This window comes from Uranotaenia lowii, chromosome 1 (assembly GCF_029784155.1).
Source record: "Uranotaenia lowii strain MFRU-FL chromosome 1, ASM2978415v1, whole genome shotgun sequence".
NCBI classification, from domain to species: Eukaryota; Metazoa; Arthropoda; class Insecta; order Diptera; family Culicidae; genus Uranotaenia; species Uranotaenia lowii.
In genome coordinates, this window is record NC_073691.1 from 142,107,099 (window position 1) to 142,129,975 (window position 22,877).

Below are 22,877 nucleotides of genomic sequence, written 5' to 3' on the forward strand. Positions count from 1 at the left end.
ATTTGAACGCTATCCTTTGGCCACGACCGGCGGATTTGAAAAATAAATGAATATAACATTTAAAAATACTTACGGTACAACAATAAAAAGCCAGTCTTAGAAACGCCGGTGGCGTATCGTTCGGACAGAGATCGGCAAACTCTATGTAATCTAGTCCAAACGAGTCAGTCCTTGGCAAAAAATCGGGATCAGCCTCAATCTGCGAAAGAGAAAACATTGAGGTGTAAAAATCAATTTTCCTTAAGAGCTACTTCTTATGACGGTCGACGAACCCGAGCAATCAATTCGCAGAGGATGATCCCGTAGGAAAACACGTCACTGGTCTGGTCGTACCATTGCCCTTTCAAGCACTCGGGACTCATCCAGTAGGGAGAACCTACTGTGTCCAGCCGTGGTTTACCACTGTTATGTATAGAAAGAAAAAAAAAATCAGTTTTTTAAATTTTATATCTTTTTCCATCTAACTCTTCGGCTCACCATTTCCGGGGAATATTGGCTGCCAGGCCAAAATCTCCGACCACCGCATCGAACATTCCGTCCGCCATTCGCTTGACCAGAACGTTCTATGAAATGGGAATAAAGACATTCAAAAATTAGAAAAGAATCCCGGAAATAGATCCTTGAACAGGCCTTACTTTACTCGTCAGATCCCGATGGAAGATACCGACATCGTGTACGTACTGCATGCCCCGGGCGATCCCTAGAGCGATTCGGACCTTGGCCAGCGGTGACAAATGGACGCTGCCGTTGGCTATCAGCTGCTCCAGAGAACCGTCCTCGATGTACTCGGTAAGCGCGTGAAGCTGACCCTCCTGGACGCAGACGCCCATGAACCTGGAAAGAGGGAAGAAAAAGACAAATAGTTGAGTTCATTGAAAAAAAAAAAGTTACAATTTTTTAATATGATAAATTTGAATAAATGATGATTTCCTATTTGTTTGGGGTAAAATGTACATATGTGTGAGCACCACAAGAAGTGATCTATTGAACTAAGTGCGTTTGGACTTGATCCATTCTGTAAAAAACACCAAGCTGAATTAAGAAGAATAATTCTTAACGTGCGCTCCAGTCTCTGGGGAATTTTATTAAGTACGTTCTTCCATTGGAGTTTTAAATGCTGTTGGGGTATACGAATTGCTGAGCCGCAAATTTGACATCGTAGCCTTGAAGGAGATGTGATGAAAGAGCTCCACGGTGCGTACGTTCCAAGATTGTCCAAGATTCGTGTCATCGATGTAGCGATTGCGTCGTCGCTCATTCATATGAGGATTCCGGCATATATCTTTAGGATGGTGGAGTGTTACTTCCGTAACCGCCAACTACGATATATGACCAGCGAGGGACTGGAAACAGCGAGTGTCTCAGCAGGGGATTGATACTTGGCCCGGTATTGTGGAACATTGTCTACGACGAACTGCTGAGACTGCGTCTCCCAACGGGACTTGTGGAATTCGCCGATGACGTGGTTCTTCGACATCGGGCCCATCAACCGGAGAGGTCCAGCTACTCGCCACAGTAGCTATTGAGAAAGTGAAAACTCCAAGAGCTTGCGTCTGGCTCACCACAAGACCGAGATGGTGCTGATCACCAACCTGATTTCAGCGGCAATGGAGACACAGCCCTCTCAATGTGACTTCGTGCATTTTGCGGTACAGAGCGGCAGCCTGGAAGTCAGGGATCAGCGCATACCGGACGGTGTCCTCGGTAGCTACTGATGTTGTGGCGAGAGTCATGCCCATCTCGGTCTTGCTAGAGGAAGATATCTTCTGCTACGAGCACAGGCACATGCCCGAAGTGAGGAAATATGCCAGTCGATGTCCAACTGGCAGCACCAGTGGGACAGCTTGGAACGTGGCCCGTTGACCCATCGCTTGATCCCTAACGTCGGATCCTGGATAGACCGGAGACATGAAGAGGTGGATATCTGCATGACACAGTTCTTGACTGCTTCATGCAGTACCGGTTTGGACATGTGACCTCGCCGTTCTGCCCAACCTGCGATGACACAGTAGAGACACCAGAGCACGTAGTGTTCAAATGTCCGAGGTTCGAAGGGGATCAAACACGACTGCCGACAACATCGTGCAGAGGATGTGTGAGGATACTTGGCGCGTGGTCAGCGATGGGTTCACCCGGATCATGACTGCCCTGCAGAGAAGTTGGAACCAGCACCAGTCTACGACCAGTGTAGGGTGACTCCTTCGTCGGGGAGCATCTGAGTAGTGTGCGTCCGATCCTGGCAGTAAAGCATACAAAGATAAGACTCTCTGCGTATGCCGAGCTGCCTGGTACGTCGCGCGTCTGTGTGTAGGATACCTCCAAAGTTACCGTCGCGGATTATCCGAGTCGAACGCGCCCAGTGAAGAGTATTAACGTCGCGGAATACACTCAGGTAGAGTGGTCTCACGGCGCCGTCGAATGAGCCACTCGAGTCGTGTAAGATGACATCATCTGAGTCGCAAGCGTAAAAGACTCGTACGTGTGCTATGACAGGCGCGAGTCCAGGATATGCTGCTCTCGATTCGGCACACGGCAGGCAAAAAGCCTAGGGTTGCCATCCAAAAGGGGGGGAAGAAGGACCGGACCACGGTCGGAGTAGAATGCCTTATCATACAAAGATAAGACTCTACCTTTTGCGTATGCCTAGTTGTTAGGTACGTCGCGAACGTTGTGTAGGATACCTCCACCGCCACGGAGTATCTGAGTAGAACGCGCTCCCTACGACGAAGCTGTGGAGATAAGACTTGACCTTCTTCGCAGTCGAACTCGTAAGGAGAAGAGTATTTACCCCGCGAAATACTCTCGGGTAGGGTGACTTCACGTCGTCGGCGGGTGAATCACTCGGGTCGGTGTAGGATTCCGTCTTCGCCGGGAATCATCCGAGTAGTTTCGTAGAGCCCCGAACGTGTGCTGTGACAGCCGCGTGTCTAGGATAAGCTGCTCTCGATTCGGCACACGGACGGGCAAAGAGGAGACAGCCTCGAGCCAAACCAAGCGGAGCCAAGATCTCGAGTCGTTAGAGGAGAGGTCATTGGTCTCTTGCAGTGGTCTCGAACAGAGGCGGAGCGCACGATAGTCGTACAAACCAAGCGAGCCTCGAAACACGAGAAAAGGCCGGACCTAGAGTCGTCAGAGTAGAGGTCCTTAGTCTTGAATCGTAACAAGAGACAGGGTATATATGCTGGAGTTTTGACTTGAAATTGAGTTAGCCGATGAGCGCTTAAGCGCGGACTTAGTCTCGCATCTCGGGTACAGCCTTCGATGCAGATCCGGACCAAATTATGACCAGAGGCCCCTCGTGGCGTAAGGGTACTTAGTATCATGAGTCGTCCAATTGCACCCATGGACCAGAACCTCGTGATCGGGTTTTGACCGATCAACTCAGGAATGTGCGGGTTGAGAATCAAGGGCAGATTTTTCGACATCGGGGATTTTAACGCTCAGGTCGGCCAAACTGACAATTGGAAAGTTCAGTGCACACCACCTGACCAACGAAAATGGCTTTAGACTTATAGATGTTGCCGCCTCTAAACGAATGGCCGTACGTAGTACATTTTTCCAGCAACGCCTCCCACACAAGTACACCTGGAGATCACTGTACTAAACGCAATCACAGATCGACCACAAGAATTAGAAATCCGGCAGTTCTCGGACATCATTGACGTCAGACAAGGATAGCATCGCAGTTGAACTTATCGAAATTGGCCAAGGTAAGTTGGCCGATTTCATACACCGGTTCATGGTTCGGATCTGGGACACAGAAATTTACAGTAAAGGCGACAAATTGGACTGTGAGAACTACCGGCCGATCACTGTTCTTAATGCCGCCTACAAATTCTTGTCCTGAATCCTACCCGCCTAACGCCACAAGCCAACAGATTCGTGAGAAGTCATCAGGCCGGCTTCATTGAGGGACGGTCTACGACGGATCAGATCTTCACACTACGGTAAATCCTCTTAAAATGTCGTGAACACCAAGTCCCTACGCACCATCTATTCAACGACTTTAGAGCCGCATACAACACGATCGACAGTGACGAGCTATGGAAAATCATAGACGATAACGACTATCTCGGGAAGCTGACTTCGGTTGAGAAAACTAAGCCCTCGCATGAAGTGTAACCTGTACATGACGCTCATTAGACCAGTTGTCTTCTACGGGCACGAGACATGGATATTGCTCGAGGAGGACCTGCGCACACTCGGAGTATTCGAGCGACGAATGTTTCTTTGGCGGCGTGCAGGAGAACGGAGTGTGGAGGCGAAGGATGAACCACGAGCTCGCGCGACTCTACGGCGAAGGATGGACGATTCGCTGGTTAGGGTATGTTGCGAGAATGCCTGACGACTGTCATGCGAAACAGGTTTTCGCTACGAATCCGGTAGGAATGAGACGAGCAGGGGCGCAACGAGCGAGATGGTTAGACCAAGTGGAGCGTGATCTGGCGAATGTGGGATTCCCGAGAAATTGGAGAACGATTGCTATGGACGGAGTGAGTTTTAGGAATTATGTTCATTAAGTTATGTTGTGAGACGGGAAACGATGTAAATAAAAATAAATGTTTTAAAACTTCTAGCAAATTTACAATTAAATGGTTCACAGTTAAAAAAATATTAGGGAACGTCTCTCTCAGACAACGAGTACCTAAAAGTTTTTTTTTGTAAAACGAAGTTACAGCATGTTTCTTTGTGTATATTTTGTGCCATTCATATTTGGTCGAGATTGACCCAGACCGAACTTAACGCCATGGAGTCACTTGAAACTTTAAGTGCAAAGTGCAAATTTTCTCATCTAGGAACCAAATCTTTGATAATTTTGAACCAGAATCGATAGTTTATAATCCAATCAATTCATTTCAGACGGACATAATCCGTTTTTTGATCCAGAATATGAATACCACGTGATTTCATCTCTGTTATTTCTAAATAATCTCATGGCGCTCAGTTTGGTCTGGACAAAGACCGGTAATTTCTTCGACTTCGATGGATATATTAATGCTCAGCATTTTTGATCCAATTGGTTTATGGATATCATTGAGCCGAACTCCATCGATACCCAACCGTATTGGGTCGAGTGTCACTGTCACGTCGAATATGAAGGCCATTTAGTTGTTAATTAAATTTCCTCGGAAAGTGATTAGTGAGTACCATTTGCGGCTGGACCAATCGGGCTCAATTACACTCATCCCGTTAAGCGGCAAGCTATTGAATCGTGTTGGATTGCTCGTAAACACGTGCTGTTTTCTTTTTTTCTATTTTTTCCGTATTGATTCGAAGTTCATAAATGGTACTTGAAGAAGGGAAAACAAGCACAAACCTTTACTTGGATACTTTTATGATAGATAGAATGATTATCGGTGTCAGCTGAAGCCTGTTGATGTTTTCTTTTTGTTCAGTTTAGAGTGATGAGTATGAGCTACAGGCTCATAGTCATCACTCAGCTACAGGCACTTAAATAAAACTTTGGACATATCATTTTGTCTTGAAAGTTGATATAACGGGTGGCAACTTAAGTTTTGAAACTTTTTGGCAAAATGCGATGACGCTTTATCCGGCCAAAACACGAATTGTCCATCTGCATGATGTTTGTGTAGAAACGGCATCAACATTTTCTTCAAACATTCATTCTGGTACATATCTTGATTGGTAGCCAAATCAGACGGCTTGAACCATGGCTTAGAAATATCTCTCTCGTAAATGGCGATGTAAGGGTTAAATGGCCATTACTCCAGTTTCCGATGCGATGGTCGCTCAAATGAGGCTGGGTCATTCGGCCGAAAGTCATGAGGCCGAAAGCCATTCGGCCGAAGGTCATTCAGCCGATGGACGTTAGGCCGAATAGGCTATCTGACCGAACAAGCCACTAGGCCGAATGGGTTATTCGACCGACGGTTATTCAGCCGAATGCTGTTAGGCCGAATGGTCATTAGGTCGAATGGTCGTAAGGGCGAATGGATGCTAGGCCGAAAGGTCGTAAGGCCGAATGGTCGTTGGGCCGAATGGCCATAAGGCTGAATAATCGTCATGAAAAGTTGCAAGGTCGATAAGAAATCTTTTACACTTGTCTGCACGCTAGGCCAAATGGTCATGACGCCGAATGGTCGTTAGGCAGGGTTTGAGGCGCCAAAAAGTCAAAAACTGAACTTTATCGCGTCGCGTTTTTTATTTTTACAAGCTAACAACTTAATATTTGACTAAGATATTCCCAGTTTTTCTCATTATCTTGAATACTGAACGCACCACAGACATCAGACTTTCAAAAATTGAAATATTTATATGATGAAGAAAAAAATTAAAATCACATATATTTTCCGTCTTTTCGCTGACATCTGGGATACTGCAACATTCCCGGCCGACTGGATGCAGGGTATCCTCGTAAAGGTCCCGAAGAAAGGAGACCTGACAGAGTGCGGTAACTGGCGAGGCATAACGTTGATCTGTACAACCCTCAAAGTACTCTGCAAGGTGATCCTGAACAGGATCCAGGAGAGGATCGACGCTACACTCCGACGGCAACAAGCTGGATTCCGATCCGGACGATCGTGTGTGGACCACATCACAACGCTACGAATCATACTGGAACAAATCAACGAATTCCAGGACTCTCTTCTGCTGGTGTTCGTTGATTTCGAAAAAGCATTCGACCGACTTAACCATGAAAACATCTGGGCGGCTCTAAGGCGAAGAGGAGTACCAGAGAAACTAGTCCATCTCATCGAAGCACAATACGAGGCAAAAGATATTGATTTTTTTTCGCGGTTTATGCACATTTCCCCCCATTGTGCAATGTATTGGAATAAAATCTTAATATAGATTGGACTTCTCCTCTTCAAAAAAGTTTGCATTGAAGGTCTTGGGCAGCGCATTAATATGATTAAGCACTTAATTATAAGTCACCTACAGTCTGCTCAGATACGGGAATCTATTGCACTCATAATACCCTAACGGTTTGACGACAAATTCAAGCCTGTGCGAACAATGTGCGATTGAGCTGTCGATATCAATTATCAATTTACTGACTTCGAGTTCCATGGCACAAATGTATTGCTAATTGTTTGCAGCAGACAGCTGTTGAAAAAATAAACAATGTTAGCTTACCAAAGGACTCGGGCATGAGCCCTCTCTCAAAGGTCACATGAATTATAGCTAATCTTGTGGAATTTACCCACCGCCCGGCCCGCTCAATCAATCAACCGACGATCAACGGTTTGCGTCGAATGGTTTGCCGGATGGTCTGGTCTCATGACACTTGTGAATCGTTAGTCATATTTTTTTTTTCACCTCTTCTCACCGATAAGCGTTCGATCACTCGAGCCAATCATGGCTACGATGGCAGTAAAGTGTCAACTTTATGGCAGCGGGCGGCGCAGTGAAATTCCATTATAATAACTCAATCGCAAACGCAATCGATAAACAGAGACGCCATCATTGTCGGATCGCTTTGCAAGGGGTAAACGCATTAATCGATGTTTCGAGCTGTTTCAAGAGCAAAATGTACAATTTTGCATCGTGTAGTCTTTATAATTATTGAATCTAACCATATGAATTAGAGTTACAGGACTGTCAAAAAATTTATGCGCTTCAGTAGGGCCATATTTTGTACATTGGTACAAAAACTGACCTGTGCAAAATTTGAATTCAAGCGGACTTGATTGAGAGGTACTCCAAAGAGCTAAACGTTGCGATTTTTTACCTTAAATCACAAAAGGGGGAAAAAGAAAAGTCGAAATTTTCTTTTGACAAAAATGACAAAAATTATAGGAATGATTTTAATGATAAAAACTACAAAAACGAAAAAAAAATTCTTTTACTTTTTTAATTTTGGTCATTATCGTCTAATTAATCATTTTTTAAATTTTTTGTATTTTTTGCATTTTGGTAATTTTTCCCATTTTTTGCTTTGTGTTGAATATTTAATAGATTTTTAAGAGATTTTTTAGAATTTGCATAACATTGTATATGCCACTCGTTGAAACTTGCTTAATAAATACTCTCTTCAAAGTCAAAACTGGCAGAAGCCAGTGTTCCGAATATCACTCAATTCTCATGAGAGACACTGAAACGTTTTCAACAGCGAAAGCAAAACCTAAATTGTCGGTTGGTTTATCTCCCAGTGGGGCAAATATTGTGTTCGACAGCGCTGCTCCGAGAATCAAAGAAATAAAATTTGAAAGAGAGACGTTTCTTCTCCAGTTGGAATTCTCAACTGAGTGAGGAGCTACCTGATTTTCAGTTTCTTTTTTCAGTCAATAACTTTTCTTGCTCAATCACTCACTCACTCACTCGTTTACTGATCGATGATCGAATGCTGTCTGCCTGATAAATCTTGCTTTGTTGTTGCTGTTGTTGGGGAGGATTAAAATAGTCATTCAAACACGCAGGCAGTACGTATGAACATATGTTTCTGCCGCTTTGCCAGAAAGTACGCAGGCAGTATGAACCGATGCAAGGCCGCATTGATTGAGTTTGAGTGAGTGAGTGAGTGGATTTTCGAATTGGATCTTGTATCAGTCAGTGTCTCAATCACTTCTGATACAACAGGTAGTGAGCTTGAGAGATCGACTTAGATGCGAGTCCGCTCTCGCTTTTGAATCTTGTTTACATTGACTTCGCATTGTCGCTCTGCCGACTCTCTAGGGAACAACAGGCAGCAGCAATCGGCTTTGAATGTTTCTAACTAGAAACCTGTCATGAGCGTTTCTTCCGAGTGATTTTCGGAAGACTGGCAGAGGCTTCCTCAGTAACACAAAATATATGTTCATAAATGCTACATACAAATTTAAAAAAACGCGAGCACAGAGCGAGAAATGAACCTATCTTGCAAATTTTCATATAAACTTATAAGCAGTCTGTTTTATAAACTGTTCTTCCTGACACACACTAGCTTCCGAACTGCTTGAATGCAATTCATCAATCCCATTTTCGCTAGTGCAGTTTTTTCCAGTTGTTAACATCTACTGGTGCTTATTATACACCCAGCGACAAGGATCTACACTTATCGGTATGAAGATATTTGCTCATAATTGGCTTAGTTCTCCTGAATGCCTGAATGAAACAAAAACAAGCTGCAGCCCGTGGCGTAGAGGATAGCCTTCCAGTCTTCTAAGCCAACGGTCATGAGATCAAATCCCGGTCACGGCATACATAGTACACTTTCTGTGGGTTGGTGGTTTTAGCATTTGTAAGATGCTAGCCATCATATCCTCGAAAGATGTACGCTTAGAGTTAAGTGAAAGGAATCTCTTCGAGGAAACATTAAGTTTCATTGAGATCCTGTATGTGTTTGTGTTCGTTTTTAAAAGAAAAAAAAAACACACTTTCGTTTGACTCTATTACATAACAAGACAAAAGAGGAAGGAAACAACCACCGGCCAAATGCCGGGAAGCAGATTCAAAGGAATAGACAGAGCACTTTGCGTCTATTTGTAAGTCTTAACAATTCTATGCGTGATTGGCCGTTAAACAGGCAACAGCAGTCTTTATTTTTTTTTTATTTTTTTTTGTTTCGCTTGAATGTTTGTTCCCTACCAATCATTTTGCTGGACAAACTCCCTAGCCGAAGAGGGAGAAAGAGCCGCCGCCAATGGAGATATCCGATTACTTTATGACATTTCTCGCCGCCTATGTGGTGCAAGGACTAATGCAAGAATGCCGCTGAAAGACCGAGCAGGCCAGTTATTGACCGATCAGACAGATCAGCTCAAACGATGGACTGAGCACTTCGAACAACTCTTCCGAGTCACGAATAGCAATGCCCACCAGAACCCGCAGCTCGAAGAGCCAACAGTAAGCCGCATTAATGGCGTAAACTCGCTAGCTGATATATAAGCGGTAATCAAAAACATGAAATCCAACAAAGCACCTGGAATCGATTGCATTCCTGCTGAAATGCTCAGAAGGGTACCCTCGTAAAGGTCCCGAAGAAAGGAGACCTGACAGAGTGCGGTAACTGGCGAGGCATAACGTTGATCTGTACAACTCTCTAAGTACTCTGCAAAGTGATCCTGAACCGGATCCAAGCGAAAATCGACGCTACACTCCGACGGCAACAAGCTGGATTCCGATCCGGACGATCGTGTGTGGACCACATCACAACCCTACGAATCATACTGGAACAAATCAACGAATTCCAGGACTTTCTTCTGCTGGTGTTCGTTGATTTCGAAAAAGCATTCGACCGACTTTACCATGAAAACATCTGGGCGGCTCTAAGGCGACGAGGGGTCCCAGAGAAACTAGTCCATCTCATCGAAGCACAATACGAAGCATTTTAGTGCAAGGTCTTGCACGATGGTGTCTTGTCCGAACCAATCCCGGGAACTGCTGAAGAGAGACAGGGATGTTTCCTATCACCGCTACTTTTTCTAATCGCAATGGATGAGATTTTGTCAGGATCGATCGACTGCGCACCGAACCGAGGATTGCCGTGGAATCCTTCAACAATGGAGCAACTGAACGACCTTGACCTGGCAGACTATATTGTTTTGCTCGCCCAAACACAACCGGATATGCAGAGCAAACTCGACGACCTCACCGAAAGTTCCAAGGCATCAGGTCTCAAAGTCAATGTCGGAAAAACCAAGTCGATGGAGATCAACACAGGAAATCCCTCCAGGTTCATGATAGCTGGGCAAGAAGTTGAGATAATGGTGTGCTTCCAGTATCTTGGTAGCCAGATAACGCCTGATGGTGGTACCAGGAAAAACATCGAAACCCGGATCAGAAAGGCCCGATTTGCCAGATCTCTCTACGAACGAAAATCCGAATCTTCAACTCAAACGTCAAATCCGTATTGCTGTAAGTGCGCGAAACTTGGTGCATATACGCTGTAACGACGCGAAGATTGCAAGTATTTGTAGAAAGCTGCCTGCGGAATATCATCCGCGCTTGGTGGCCTGGCAACTGGATCTCAAATGAGGAACTACATCGCAGGTGTCATCAAAGGGCGCTAGAAATCGAGATTCGGGAACGTTAGTGGAGATGGATTGGGCACACGCTGCGAAAAGATGAAAACGAGATTTGCAGAGAGGCGCTAGATTGGCATCCAGAAGGACATCGAAGAAGAGGCACACCCAGAAACTCGAGGCGGCGAAGCCTAGCCGCTGAAATCCGAACTTTCGACGAGAATCTTGACTGGGACCAGGTTAAGACGTTGGCTCCGGATCGTCAACAGTGGAGGTCTTTTACCACGGCCCTATGCATCGGAGGATCGGCACGGGATCATTAAGTAAGTAAGTAATCATTTTGCTCAAGAGCTCGAGTCTCTATGCCAATAATGCTCCCACAGTCAATAATGTCATCTTTGAAGCTGTGCAAATATATGTATCTCATTTTAGGCAAATAATTACTTAGCCCCCATCGGCATTGAAATTCTGCAACCTTTTCTTTCAGTGTAAGTAAATTCATTCCACTTGCGGGCATCTCCTGTTTAATCCTGTTTAATTGTTTAACTCTGATTACAGGGTCCGGCAATTGAACTGCTACATTACTTCAACAGTAATTATTTCGTTGCACACGAAACAGTATTGAACGACTCTTCGTAGCTTTGTTTACATTAAGTCTAAGCTATTATTGGATGCAAGTGTTACTTTTGTAATCAGGTGTTATCCGGAAAAAATGGATCTCGAACAGAAACGTAGCGCAGTGGTTGCCTTATTCCTAGCTGGCAAACGGCAGAAGGACATAGTTCGTGAGCTGATCGATATAAGTGTGTGCAGAAGTTTTGTATACCGTACAGTTAAAAGATACCTGGAAACTGGAAGTGCCAAAAAACGGTATGGTGGGGAACGCCGAGCTACTGTGATGACACCTGCCATGACGAAGATCGTCAAGAAGCGCCTTAAGAGAAATCCTCGTCGTAGTGCTACTAAATTAGCAGAGGATCTCAACATATCGAATCGAAGTCTCCGTCGGATCCTAAAAGATAAACTTCAGACCAAGCCCTACAAGATCCTAAAGGTTCAAGACCTAACGGTGAAGCGGAATCAAGAACGGGTAAAAAGAGCGAAGGCGCTGCTGAAGAGGGCCGCGGAAGGAAGGTTGAAGAATATCGTGTTTACCGACGAGAATCTCTTTACCGTACAGCAGTTCGTGAATAAGCAGAAAGACACAGTTTGGTTGCCAGACAGATCACGAAGCCATGCCGACTTGCTGACGGCCATCCGTCGACAGAAACCAGCATCGGTGATGGTTTGGGCCGGAATCACCCGTGATGGTCGGACTCCGCTGGTTTTTGTCCCTGAAGAAGTGAAGATCAACCAAAATACATATCGGGAACTAGTTCTACAGCCGTCGAACCGCGGGTACGTCAACATTTTGGTTCCAGGGATTGGGTTTTCCAAAAGGACTCGGCGCCGGCTTACGAAGCGAAGAAAACCCAACTTTGGATTACGCAACATTTTTCCAGGATTTATTTCGAGCTCCGAGTGGCCGGCGAGTTCGCCAGACCTGAACCCAATGGACTTCGCTGTTTGGAGTATGTTGGAGGCCGAAGTCTGCTCTAAGAAACATGAAGGTGTGGAGGTCCTGAAGCAACATCTCGTGGTAGCCTGGGATAAATTACATAAATTACCACAAAAACACTTGCGTCCGTCTGCGGCGAGTGGTTTAACTCAAGGGCGAACAAGTCGAAATTTACCAGTGAATTTTGAAAAAGCAATTTGTTTTCAAGAGAAATTGAATGAATTTGAAACAAATTTCCCCAGCAATATCATTTGAATGACCCCAATGAAAAGCTATTAGTTCTATAGTTATGTCACCAGCAATATTTTCATGAACGATTGCATTCAATTATGCACTTGCGGTTTCCCACATCGATAAAATGACTTGCTTCCTCAATCGCTTGAATACCGCACCGCTTGTGGAATAGTTGCATCATCTTAGGAAAATTGAGAATCCACCACGGTTCCAAGTTACGATTGACGCCATTGCTCCAGTCGAATCTTTTGAAGGCTTACAAAAAATATCAATCACGATCGTCATAACAACTCCCTCTCATCCTGGCCTCCTCTCCTTTGGCTTTGTACCCGTGCTAAAAATTGCAATAAATTTATCTATCATAACTCGATTAAGTCATAGCTGGGGTGCTGAAATTGCAAACCCAAAACACTCGTCGATCGATTTTGGCGGCATCATCATCATCATCATGATCATGCTGGGAAAACTGGATAGAAGGAAATAATGACCAATCCAACTATCTTGGGTGCCGTGGAAATACGAAACTCTTTCACGGAAAACCCGAAACCGGTCTAGCTGTGGCAAATTGCCGCATAGAGAGAGAGTAGTTCAGTCGGTCAGTAGTATGTATTGATTACAGGCCATCAAACCAAAGAAACCAACCGGGTAGCACGAGCTGATTATCGCTGCTGAAATTCAATCAGCATCTTATGCAGTCTTGGTGTTTCATAAATCTCAAGATTCTTCGATCGCTCGAACATCTTTATATTACGTTGATTTTGATCGAGGCTTGGAAAAGAATGTCTCTAAATGATAATGGTGGTATCTAATTTAAGTCAAAAAAATCAAATTTTCAGTTAGGGTGAAACTTAAGTAGCAAGGCGCAACAACATGCACATTATAGATAAAGATGATGAACACTCGAAGGCCAAAAATCATTTTTACTTTTTGTATGACCCAAGATCTGTTGTGTCACAAAGAATTGTAAAAATGTACGAAAATTGAAAATAAGTTACAGCTGATTGAGTTCGGAGGACTTTTTTACACCTTGGGTGGTTAAGTGTTTATTGATCATGGAAGCTGATTTCCCAGTGCTCGAGCATTTTATAGTTTTCACGTGGGAGCAAAGTTGGTTGGTGACTGATTTTCACCTATGGTTTTTTGCCCAACAAAGCACGAATAAAAAATGAAACAAACTATATTTTTAACTAGGGTAAATGCGCCTAATTTCGCTATATTATGTCAGAGGTTTTTAGCTTTGATATTAGTAGGCCGAATCATTAATTCTTATATTTACAATTTTTTGGTAACTTAGTTCCAATTTTTTTTCTGAACTCTGTTATGGTATGAAATAATCATTTCAAGCTTTAATTTACGAGAAATATCATGTTTTATAAAGTGTGTCGATGTTCCGAATTTGGCAATAATTGTTCCTAATGTTAACATACGAGTGTTCCTAACGTTAACATATGCGGAAAAAATTATCCGCGTACCCAATATTACACTATTTGTTCCTGATTTTGCATATGGGTCAGTTTTTTTAACACTTTAATGAACAAAATCTCAAAACTCACCTTTTATAAATTTAACAACGTTTTTGGAATATGAATAGATAAATAAGGACTATTTAAATCCTACTCAATATTCTTTCACGCTAGTTTTGAAGAAAGTAGTAGATGTTGAGCTTATTAAAACTCAAACTTTACCTTTTCCAATGAATACATTTATTATATTTCAAAAAGTATTGGATTGGATTGTATTAGATACAAATAAGATACAGTCAAACAGAGCATCATGCAACAGCATGGTTAGATGCAACATTTGTATACCACAACACTTATTTAACTTTTATTTTAGTATAATAAAATGACCATTTTAAGATAACAAAACGATGATGCCATAGTTTCTCACATCGTGAGATATTTTTTTGAAGTTTTTTATTCTCATAGAGAATTTGAAAAATCAAAATTTTTACATTTTTCGATGCCGTACAATACTTTACACAGTATGACGGATTGGCTCACCTACAAATTTTATATTGATTTTATTATTCTATATCAACACTGTTGGTGTATAAATATTTTTCGGACAATCATTTATTTTTTTAAATAAATATTTTCAAAATTCAGTTACCAGTCTGCGCTAAAATGCATCGACATGCAAATCAATGATTCAAAGTTTAAATCTTGTTTCCATATGCTGGAATACAGTTTTAAATTTTTTTTGTATTAGTTTTTAATCCTTACTGTATACAGCACCCTTATGCTTTTTTTTTTAATCTTTTACCGAAAAAATATGTACCAAATTTAGTTCGAACAAAATCAAAAATAACTGCAGATCGTGCTTTATGCGTAAAGAAATCACAAATAATCAAAAACTGTAACTTTTCACACTTTTTCATATGATTTTTCTTTTTCTTAGTAGGGTGAAAGTCGTATGTTTTGTACATTTAAAAATAATAAAGGAAACCAATTATTTTTCTGACTACGTTAATTAGATGTCCCTTCTACCTTAAAACTTTTGATGTACAAGCGGTATGATTACTGTGGACATTAGGTTTTAAGAAGTCATTGAAGTTGAAAAGTGTTGCATGATGCCCCATGTGACAGTATACATCGTATTTTATTTAGATTTTTTTTAATTTTTCCTTTCGATTTTGTTTTTGTTGAAAAATTTTCAGAAATTTGATGGTTTCCTTTTCTGTCGCGTAGGGTGCGTTCTTCATTACTTGGCGAAAATATTTTTTCAACATTTCTAGCTTTGAAATACAGTGAAGAACAAAAAATATCATGTTATATTAACTCAAAACAGTTTATTTTAACAGATCGTTGAAAATTAAGTTGAAACACAATTCAATCAATCAAATTTATTTCAAATTCATTCTATTACTTTAATATAGTTTGGAAAACTTTGACTATGTCCATAATTAGGAACACATTGAAAATAGTGTTCCTAATTGTGAACATAAGCTTTTTTTAGTTTTTACACGAAAAAATCATGGTTCTAACATACTTATTACTAAAATCATAATAAAAAACAATCCGACAAAAAATTTCAAAAAAATCGGTTGACAAATTCAGCTTTTATCTTCCATTTCTGAATAGGTGTTTTTTAAGAAATTTGCTAACAACACCATTCAATTTGAACATACTTTGAAACAATCCGGATTTTACGAAAAATCCTGTGAGTTAGAAAACTAATTTGTTTGTAAAATGAAAGTTCACATGATCCGTTTCATTATATTTTTTTTACAATTGTGATAAGTGAAAAATATTGTCAAAAACAGTCAAAATCGAACGGTATGTTAACATTAGGGACACATGCCAAATTAGGAACACTTACCCTATATGATTATTCGTTTTTAAATACTTAATAATAGTTTTCGTATAAAATCGTAACTTTACAAAAGTGGTCCTTAGCCCAAAAGGTGAGCTAAATTTTTTAATGAAACCTTTAGAAACAAAATATGGAATTTGCTTTCATCTATGTATGTTCTGGTAGATCAAAGTTAATTAATTCGAGCATAAAATAAGTTCTCTTTAGAATAGCCTTCAATTTCTTTTAAAAGAACATAATCTTTGCTCAAATCAAACAAGCCCAATCTTCCAAACTCTTTTGCAAATTCCAAGATTCTAACCAAGATTTTCCAAAAAAAAACAGTACCTAATATACTTCGAAGTTATCGACGTTTTTCGGTGAGTTAACCGAAAAACGTCGATAACTTCGAAGTATAAACAAACGCGGTGATAAAACCAAAAATCCAAAAAAAAAAAAAGTAAGAGTTGAAAAATCGGATCAAATTTGCTTGATGCAAACTTCAACGAAATTTATGATATTAGTTTGAAATTTGGCTTTAAAAAAAACTGCAATATTGATAATGTTAAACAATTGAATTCCATAATGAAAATCCTGTGCATGATTTTGAAAAAATATAATTTGGGATATATTGCATAAAACAAAACTTAGAAAATTAACTCAAATTCCACATTATATTTTTGATTTTCAGGTGAATTGTGTGAACAATAGACTGCCCCAAATGACCCGACTTTTGAAAAAGTTATACGCTGCACGCTAAAATTGATTCTTGGCCTAGTACAAGATCTCATGCCAAATTTGAGCCAGATCGGACCACGGGAAGGGGTCGCTCAACAAGCCTGAAGTTTGTATGGGATTTTGAGACATTTTGTTCGAGAGGAACATGAAAAATCAGTTTTTCGTCAATAACTTTTGTCTCCTTCGACCGATTTCTTTCAAAAATGGGGTTTCTTAAAGCCTTAACTATGACAAATATTTCATCCCAAGGATGCGTTTCAACTAAAGTTAAGATAAAAAAGTTATTAAGCTTCAAAAATTGGCTAACTTTTTTAAGGGTGATATTCATCACTATTTTAATGAGGCGACTAAATGTCCGACCAGAACAATCAACGTGAAATGCATGCCGTTTCGTCAAATAATGACTGATTTCAACCATTGTTGTTGCGTTCGATTGCAATTTTTAATGCTGTTCTAATATTTGAGTTTGGATGATATTCACTTGATAGTTCGGAAAGAAGTAAGGGCGTAAAAATGCTTGACAGTTTGAAAAAAAAAATGCATAACCACAGGGGCTGAGGAACAAGACTGGACGATTTGTGATGCCAATAAAAAGATAAATTTTCGAAAAACAGGTCCATTTAGAGCCTTTTCACGTTTTTCTATAAGTTTAGCTGTAGTTAAAACAAAGTTCTTTATTTGGTTTAGAGTGTTTATTACAAAAAATAATGAGGTCGACACGTGAAGTTATTTCCTAGTAGGTTTTAAACTAAAAAAAATTATTATATTTCTAAATCTTTTTTTTTAATTTTTAGAGTAACTAACAAAGTTCAAAGTTTATGCACAACATCATTTCAGATCAAATTATTTTTTTTCGGAGATTTGAATTTTTTTGGATGTGCCTCAACTACCTTCAATAAATATTGCAGTTGTTCTTCATTGTTGGTTATTTTACCCTTAAATTCCGGTATCAATGCAACACCTATTTCGGCACAGTCGTTCATTACGGTTACCATCTTTAAAACCGTTTTTGAAAGAAATCGGTCGAAGGAGACAAAAGTTATTGACGAAAAACTGATTTTTCATGTTCCTCTCGAACAAAATGTCTCAAAATCCCATATAAACTTCAGGCTCGTTGAGCGACCCCTTCCCGTGGTCCGATCTGGCTTAAATTTGGCATGAGATCAAGTACTGGGCCCAGGATCAATTTTAGCCTGCAACGTATAACATTTCACAGGTTTTAAATTTCCCATACGATTTTGGGGCAGTCTAGTGTACAAACTAATTATGATTAAAAAATTTGAAATCTTTAAATTGACAAGCAAATTTTTGAGTTCATTTTCTCTTTGATTCCTCAACAATTTTCTGTTGATTGAAAAACTCATTCACAAGCTCAAACTTTTTCTGAATTTTAAATCTGAATTCTGAACCTGAATTCAAAACTTGAGCTTTGAATCTGATTTTCGAATCTTAATTCCAGATCAGAATTTTATAAGCAGTGTTTAAGAGCCCTCATTAATGAATCTTTTATTTAAATTCTGTAGTGCTGGTTCAATCCTAATTCATTTTGTTCAATTATTTATTTTTAATGTGTATTGTGTGAATTTGAAATGATGAATCTGAATAAATTTTTTTTTTCAATTTTGGATCGCCACTTAGAAGCTTTTAATGTTTAAATTTTGTGTTAGAATAAAGTTTAAGACTTCGAATTGGAATATAAAACAAAATTCTTCATTTTTATATTCGTAAAACTATTATCAAAATATTGAAAATGCATTTGATTTTCGAAAATAATGAATCAAATTTGATATGAAATACAAAACCGAATTTGAACTAAGATTTCAAAGCAGCTTTTTATTCCTTATTTCTAATGATTATTCGAACTGAAAATCAAGATTCCTAAATTTGATACAGAATCAGAAATACGAAAATATGTAGAAAATACAGTTTTGGTTATGGAAATGTGGATACAGAACTTCCAAAATGAGTTTAATTTAAAATTTAATATTCAGATCTCGATTTCTATGATAAGGTAGCCAGACGGCCCGGTTTAAACCGGGTTGGCCAGGATATTTAACATAAAATTTGGGAAGAATCCAGTCTGTCATGATATAGATGAGATTTTGTTTATCTCAGTTTCAAGGAAGTAAAAAAAATCTATGGCTTCATTATGGTTGTTAACGAAAGTAATATCTTTCAATTTGAAGGCAAAAGAACCTGATTTGTATGTTTTTTTAAAAAAGAAATAAGAGAAATGAGATGGAACAAAATCAGATGGTTCAGTAAAGAGTTCGGTAATAAGTTGAATATTTGTTGATAAACCTTTATGAGTTGTGTTACAAAAGCTGGAAGAGTAGAATAGAGCAAGTTGAAAAGAATAATTGTTAACCCAAACAATTTGCTTTAAATAAATAAATAAAAAAAACTGATCAGAATTGAATTTAACACTTAATTAACTGTTATAATTTAACTTGATATAATGACTAGAAGACTTATGAAGACACATTTAAAAAAATATCTTGTCATGCCAAAACTTGAAAATTTAAAGCACATCGCTTTAAAATTATATGAATTAGCGTAACGGACTTATTTTGGACCAGAGGACCAATTTTGGACCACCTTGTTTAGCTCTCTTATAAATCAAATAATAATGAATTTTTTTAGTAAATATTATTGAAGCTCGGGCACTTAATGTAATGCACTAATGTTTTTCATAACTAGTTGCTTTATAAGAGAGCTAGACAAGGTGGTCCAAAATAAGTCCCTTGGTCCAAAATAAGTCCGATATACTATAATTTTTTAAAAATAATTTTGTGTGGGAGTTTTGTAATTAGAACCAAGAATATTAACGGTAACTTTAGCGTAATTTGCTTATAAATCTAGAACATGTTGTTTACAAATGCTGAAAAGATGAGCTTGATAGACGAAAAGCGAAAAAAGTTATCACGTGAATTGTTATGGACTGCTGGTGTCTTCAATTACCCCGCTTTATGGGGTAAGTGGGGATGGTAGATTTTTCTTTTGATTTCTCAGGAAATTTTCAACAAATTGGTGTTTTCTGGGTTTATACGTTACTTTATTGCTCGAACCGTCCGAAATTTTAAAAAAAGTTCATGGTAGTGATAATTGTGTGTCACTTATGTTCTATCGATTTCATCGAAAATATATGCTTATTCCAGAAAACACAAGTACTACTCCCAACTTTTCATGATTCAAATGCTAAATAAAGCTAAAATGTATTGAATGAAGGAGAGAACATTGAAAAAAATATCTGAACATCAAGTATGTATAAAGTCGTCCCCACTTACCCCCGGTAGGGTTTGGAGACAACATTTTAGAATTGTGAAAATAAACTCTTTTTTCTTAATTTTCAATCGTCGTTTCTTTTCCTAACTGGTTGTTTCTAATGTAAGGATTGTTTCAATGTAGAGTTTTTTGTCAAGAGCCAGCTAGTTTACCAGAAATTTGCGATTGAAAAAGCTGCACATCAACTCCACATCGTAGTTAAAAAAAATAAAGAAAAGTCATCGTAAACATCCGTTATGATTGGAACCGTATCTCTTTTACAGTTATTGGATAGATTACAAGTAAATTTAACATTCTGCATTAAAAGTTAGAAAAAATAGTTGACAGTATTGTTTTAATAGCCACCGTCCCCACTTACCCCGGTGTACCTTATATAAAAAAAATGATGCAAATGATGCCTCTGTGTGCAGGAAGCAATGTTCGCGAAAAAAAAATAAATTATTTGAATCTGAATTCAATCATTCAGAATTGACCATAAAAAAATGATCTATAAATTATGATGTGCTTATAAATTTGTGCTGATATTCTAAACTTTGCCTGTAATCTTTTGTCTTTTTAAGTGTTATAAGCTGTACGGATTTTTTTTACTGACTGTATGTAGGCAGAATATTCTTTATCATTCTGATTGGGATATGATCAATCGTGATTGAGAAGAGATCTTCAAAAACGGTAGTTCTTTTTTATGCAGTTTTGATGTTATAATCATTGTTGAATATAAATGTTAGAATTCTAAAGATTATTATCAGTTTGGATTAAAAATAGACTCAGTGCTAGAAATAATTAAGCTGTTTTTCAATATCTGATGTTGTTGAATTCAGTTAATTTATAGTACTTTTTAAGAACACATAGGTAATAAACCAATTTCCAATTTTATTCTTCGAATTAACTGGAGCAGCAAAGTGTGGAAAGATTTTTATTTTAATTTTTAAGATAAGTTAACCACCGTTAATTAATTTTGTAAATTTATTTTTCGGCATATCGGTGAAAAGTAGTTATGAAATTGATAAAGACGGATAGAGAAGTGAGAAGAAAATTTACAGATGTTGAAAAGAGCGAAAGAGCATTTTTGCGAGGAAACTTATTAACGTACACCATACTTTACCCTGCAACATTTCATTATTTAGGAGAAGTAGTACCGGGATAGAGGTGGCACTACCTTAACCTATACAATGAAATCTGGTTGGTCCGAAGTCTACATGTGGTGAACACGTATACTCCGGACGGGCCCGTCCTCGCAAAAATGCTCTTTCGCTCTTTTCAACATCTGTAAATTTTCTTCTCACTTCTCTATCCGTCTTTATCAATTTCATAACTACTTTTCACCGATATGCCGAAAAATAAATTTACGATTTTTATTTTATTTTGCTTTTCAATACCGTGGAGAAAATGACTTCTTGTTTCATGTATTTAAAGTTTTATTGCCGTTCGTTATAGGCTTTTCTTTTTGAGAACATATATTTTATTGGATTATAAAAATCCGTGATTAAACCATGTAGTTTAATGCACTGGACAAGGGTCAACTGTCACCGAAATATACGACTGCAACGCCATCCCTGACCTGACCAGGCAAAGTAAAGACCTTTTTTCTCATTGCAGCTGAATTGCATTTATTGCATTCTCTACCCTGGTATTGACAATCAAGACGCCATTCGAAGGTCAGACGACACGATGCGTCTTACCATCAGCACCAGATTCAGTAAAAACATACTAACGTGAGATGAAACCGATGTTTCATTCGGAGTGTTAAGGTAAAAATATTACTGTAAAAATATATGAAAAAACATACTTTTTGGAATTCCACTTTTCATTGATTTGCAAAACATTTCGTATCTGTACAGGATATCGAAAACAAAAATCTTATCACATAATTAATTACAAGCAAACATATGAATCGCATTCTTCGGAACATGGAAGAAGCTAGCCACGGTTAAGGTTGTTCAACGCCCCTTCATTCGTATCCAGCAGCTGCGTCTAACATCCTACGCTGAGTCTATTGTTAAACCACTCAACGTATCGTTAGACTCGTTTTTTTCCCACAACTCCCCGAGCTTCCACAACTCACAACACTGATTGTAGATTGCAGAGCGGTTGTTGGCTTTTAGTTGACCCGGCTTTGGCATTTTGTTTAATGTTTTGATATATATTGTTGTTGTTGTTGTTTTAGTTTGTACCTCACTTCTTCTGCTGCAAACATTTTCGACGGATGATCTTATCCATGCGATAAGTGAAAGATTTTTTTCAGGAAGTAACTGCTAGTAGCCAGTGTGGGGCGGAAGTCGTGCCGGAAAATTATAAAAAATGAGTCTACCCGGTAATGGCTAATGTATCGTGTAGGGTTGTGTTTGCGCATGATTTTGTAGTTTTTTTACCTTTCGAAGTATTATGTATCGGAGGTTAGCAATAAGGCGAACCGTTATTATTAGGAAAAGATGAAAATCAACCCTTAAAGACGCACATTGTAAATTTCTTGATAGTTTTCCTTTCCCTAGTTTTAGGACACGTACAATACTACTTATATATATGGAAGTATATGCTCTCGATGGAAAAGAATCTTTCAGGGGTACACTGTTGATGGCTGTATATTAGGGTGTCCCAGAATTGCAAAATGTCTGGGAATCGGGGGGCTCACCCTTCAAATGGTAGATTAGGATATGGAGAACAAACTTTTGTGTGGGACCGACTAAAACAAATCATGTTTAGAGATTCCGCAAAGGCGATCTTTGAAAAAAGTCCACTTTCAAAAGATTTGATTTTCAATAAATTCTGGGTTCAAAAATTTTTACAAAATTTATGTATTTTATATTTTTTTAATTTTTTGTGGGTTGAACACTACACGTAAAACATGAAAAATGAATCAAATTCGT

The 22,877-nt window shown here is 39.2% G+C and overlaps 1 protein-coding gene across 1 annotated transcript in view; it reads right to left on the minus strand.

Annotated features, from left to right (window-relative positions):
* The window catches only part of LOC129740352 (probable serine/threonine-protein kinase roco5), a 297,031-nt gene that overhangs the window by 11,194 nt on the left and 262,960 nt on the right, over window positions 1-22,877 (minus strand). The window contains exons 4-7 of the mRNA XM_055732005.1: window positions 636-834; window positions 478-563; window positions 273-402; window positions 74-199 (exon numbers count right to left, since the gene is read on the minus strand). Coding sequence (XP_055587980.1) covers window positions 74-199; window positions 273-402; window positions 478-563; window positions 636-834 — 541 coding nt within the window. The remainder of the gene's footprint in view (window positions 1-73; window positions 200-272; window positions 403-477; window positions 564-635; window positions 835-22,877) is intronic.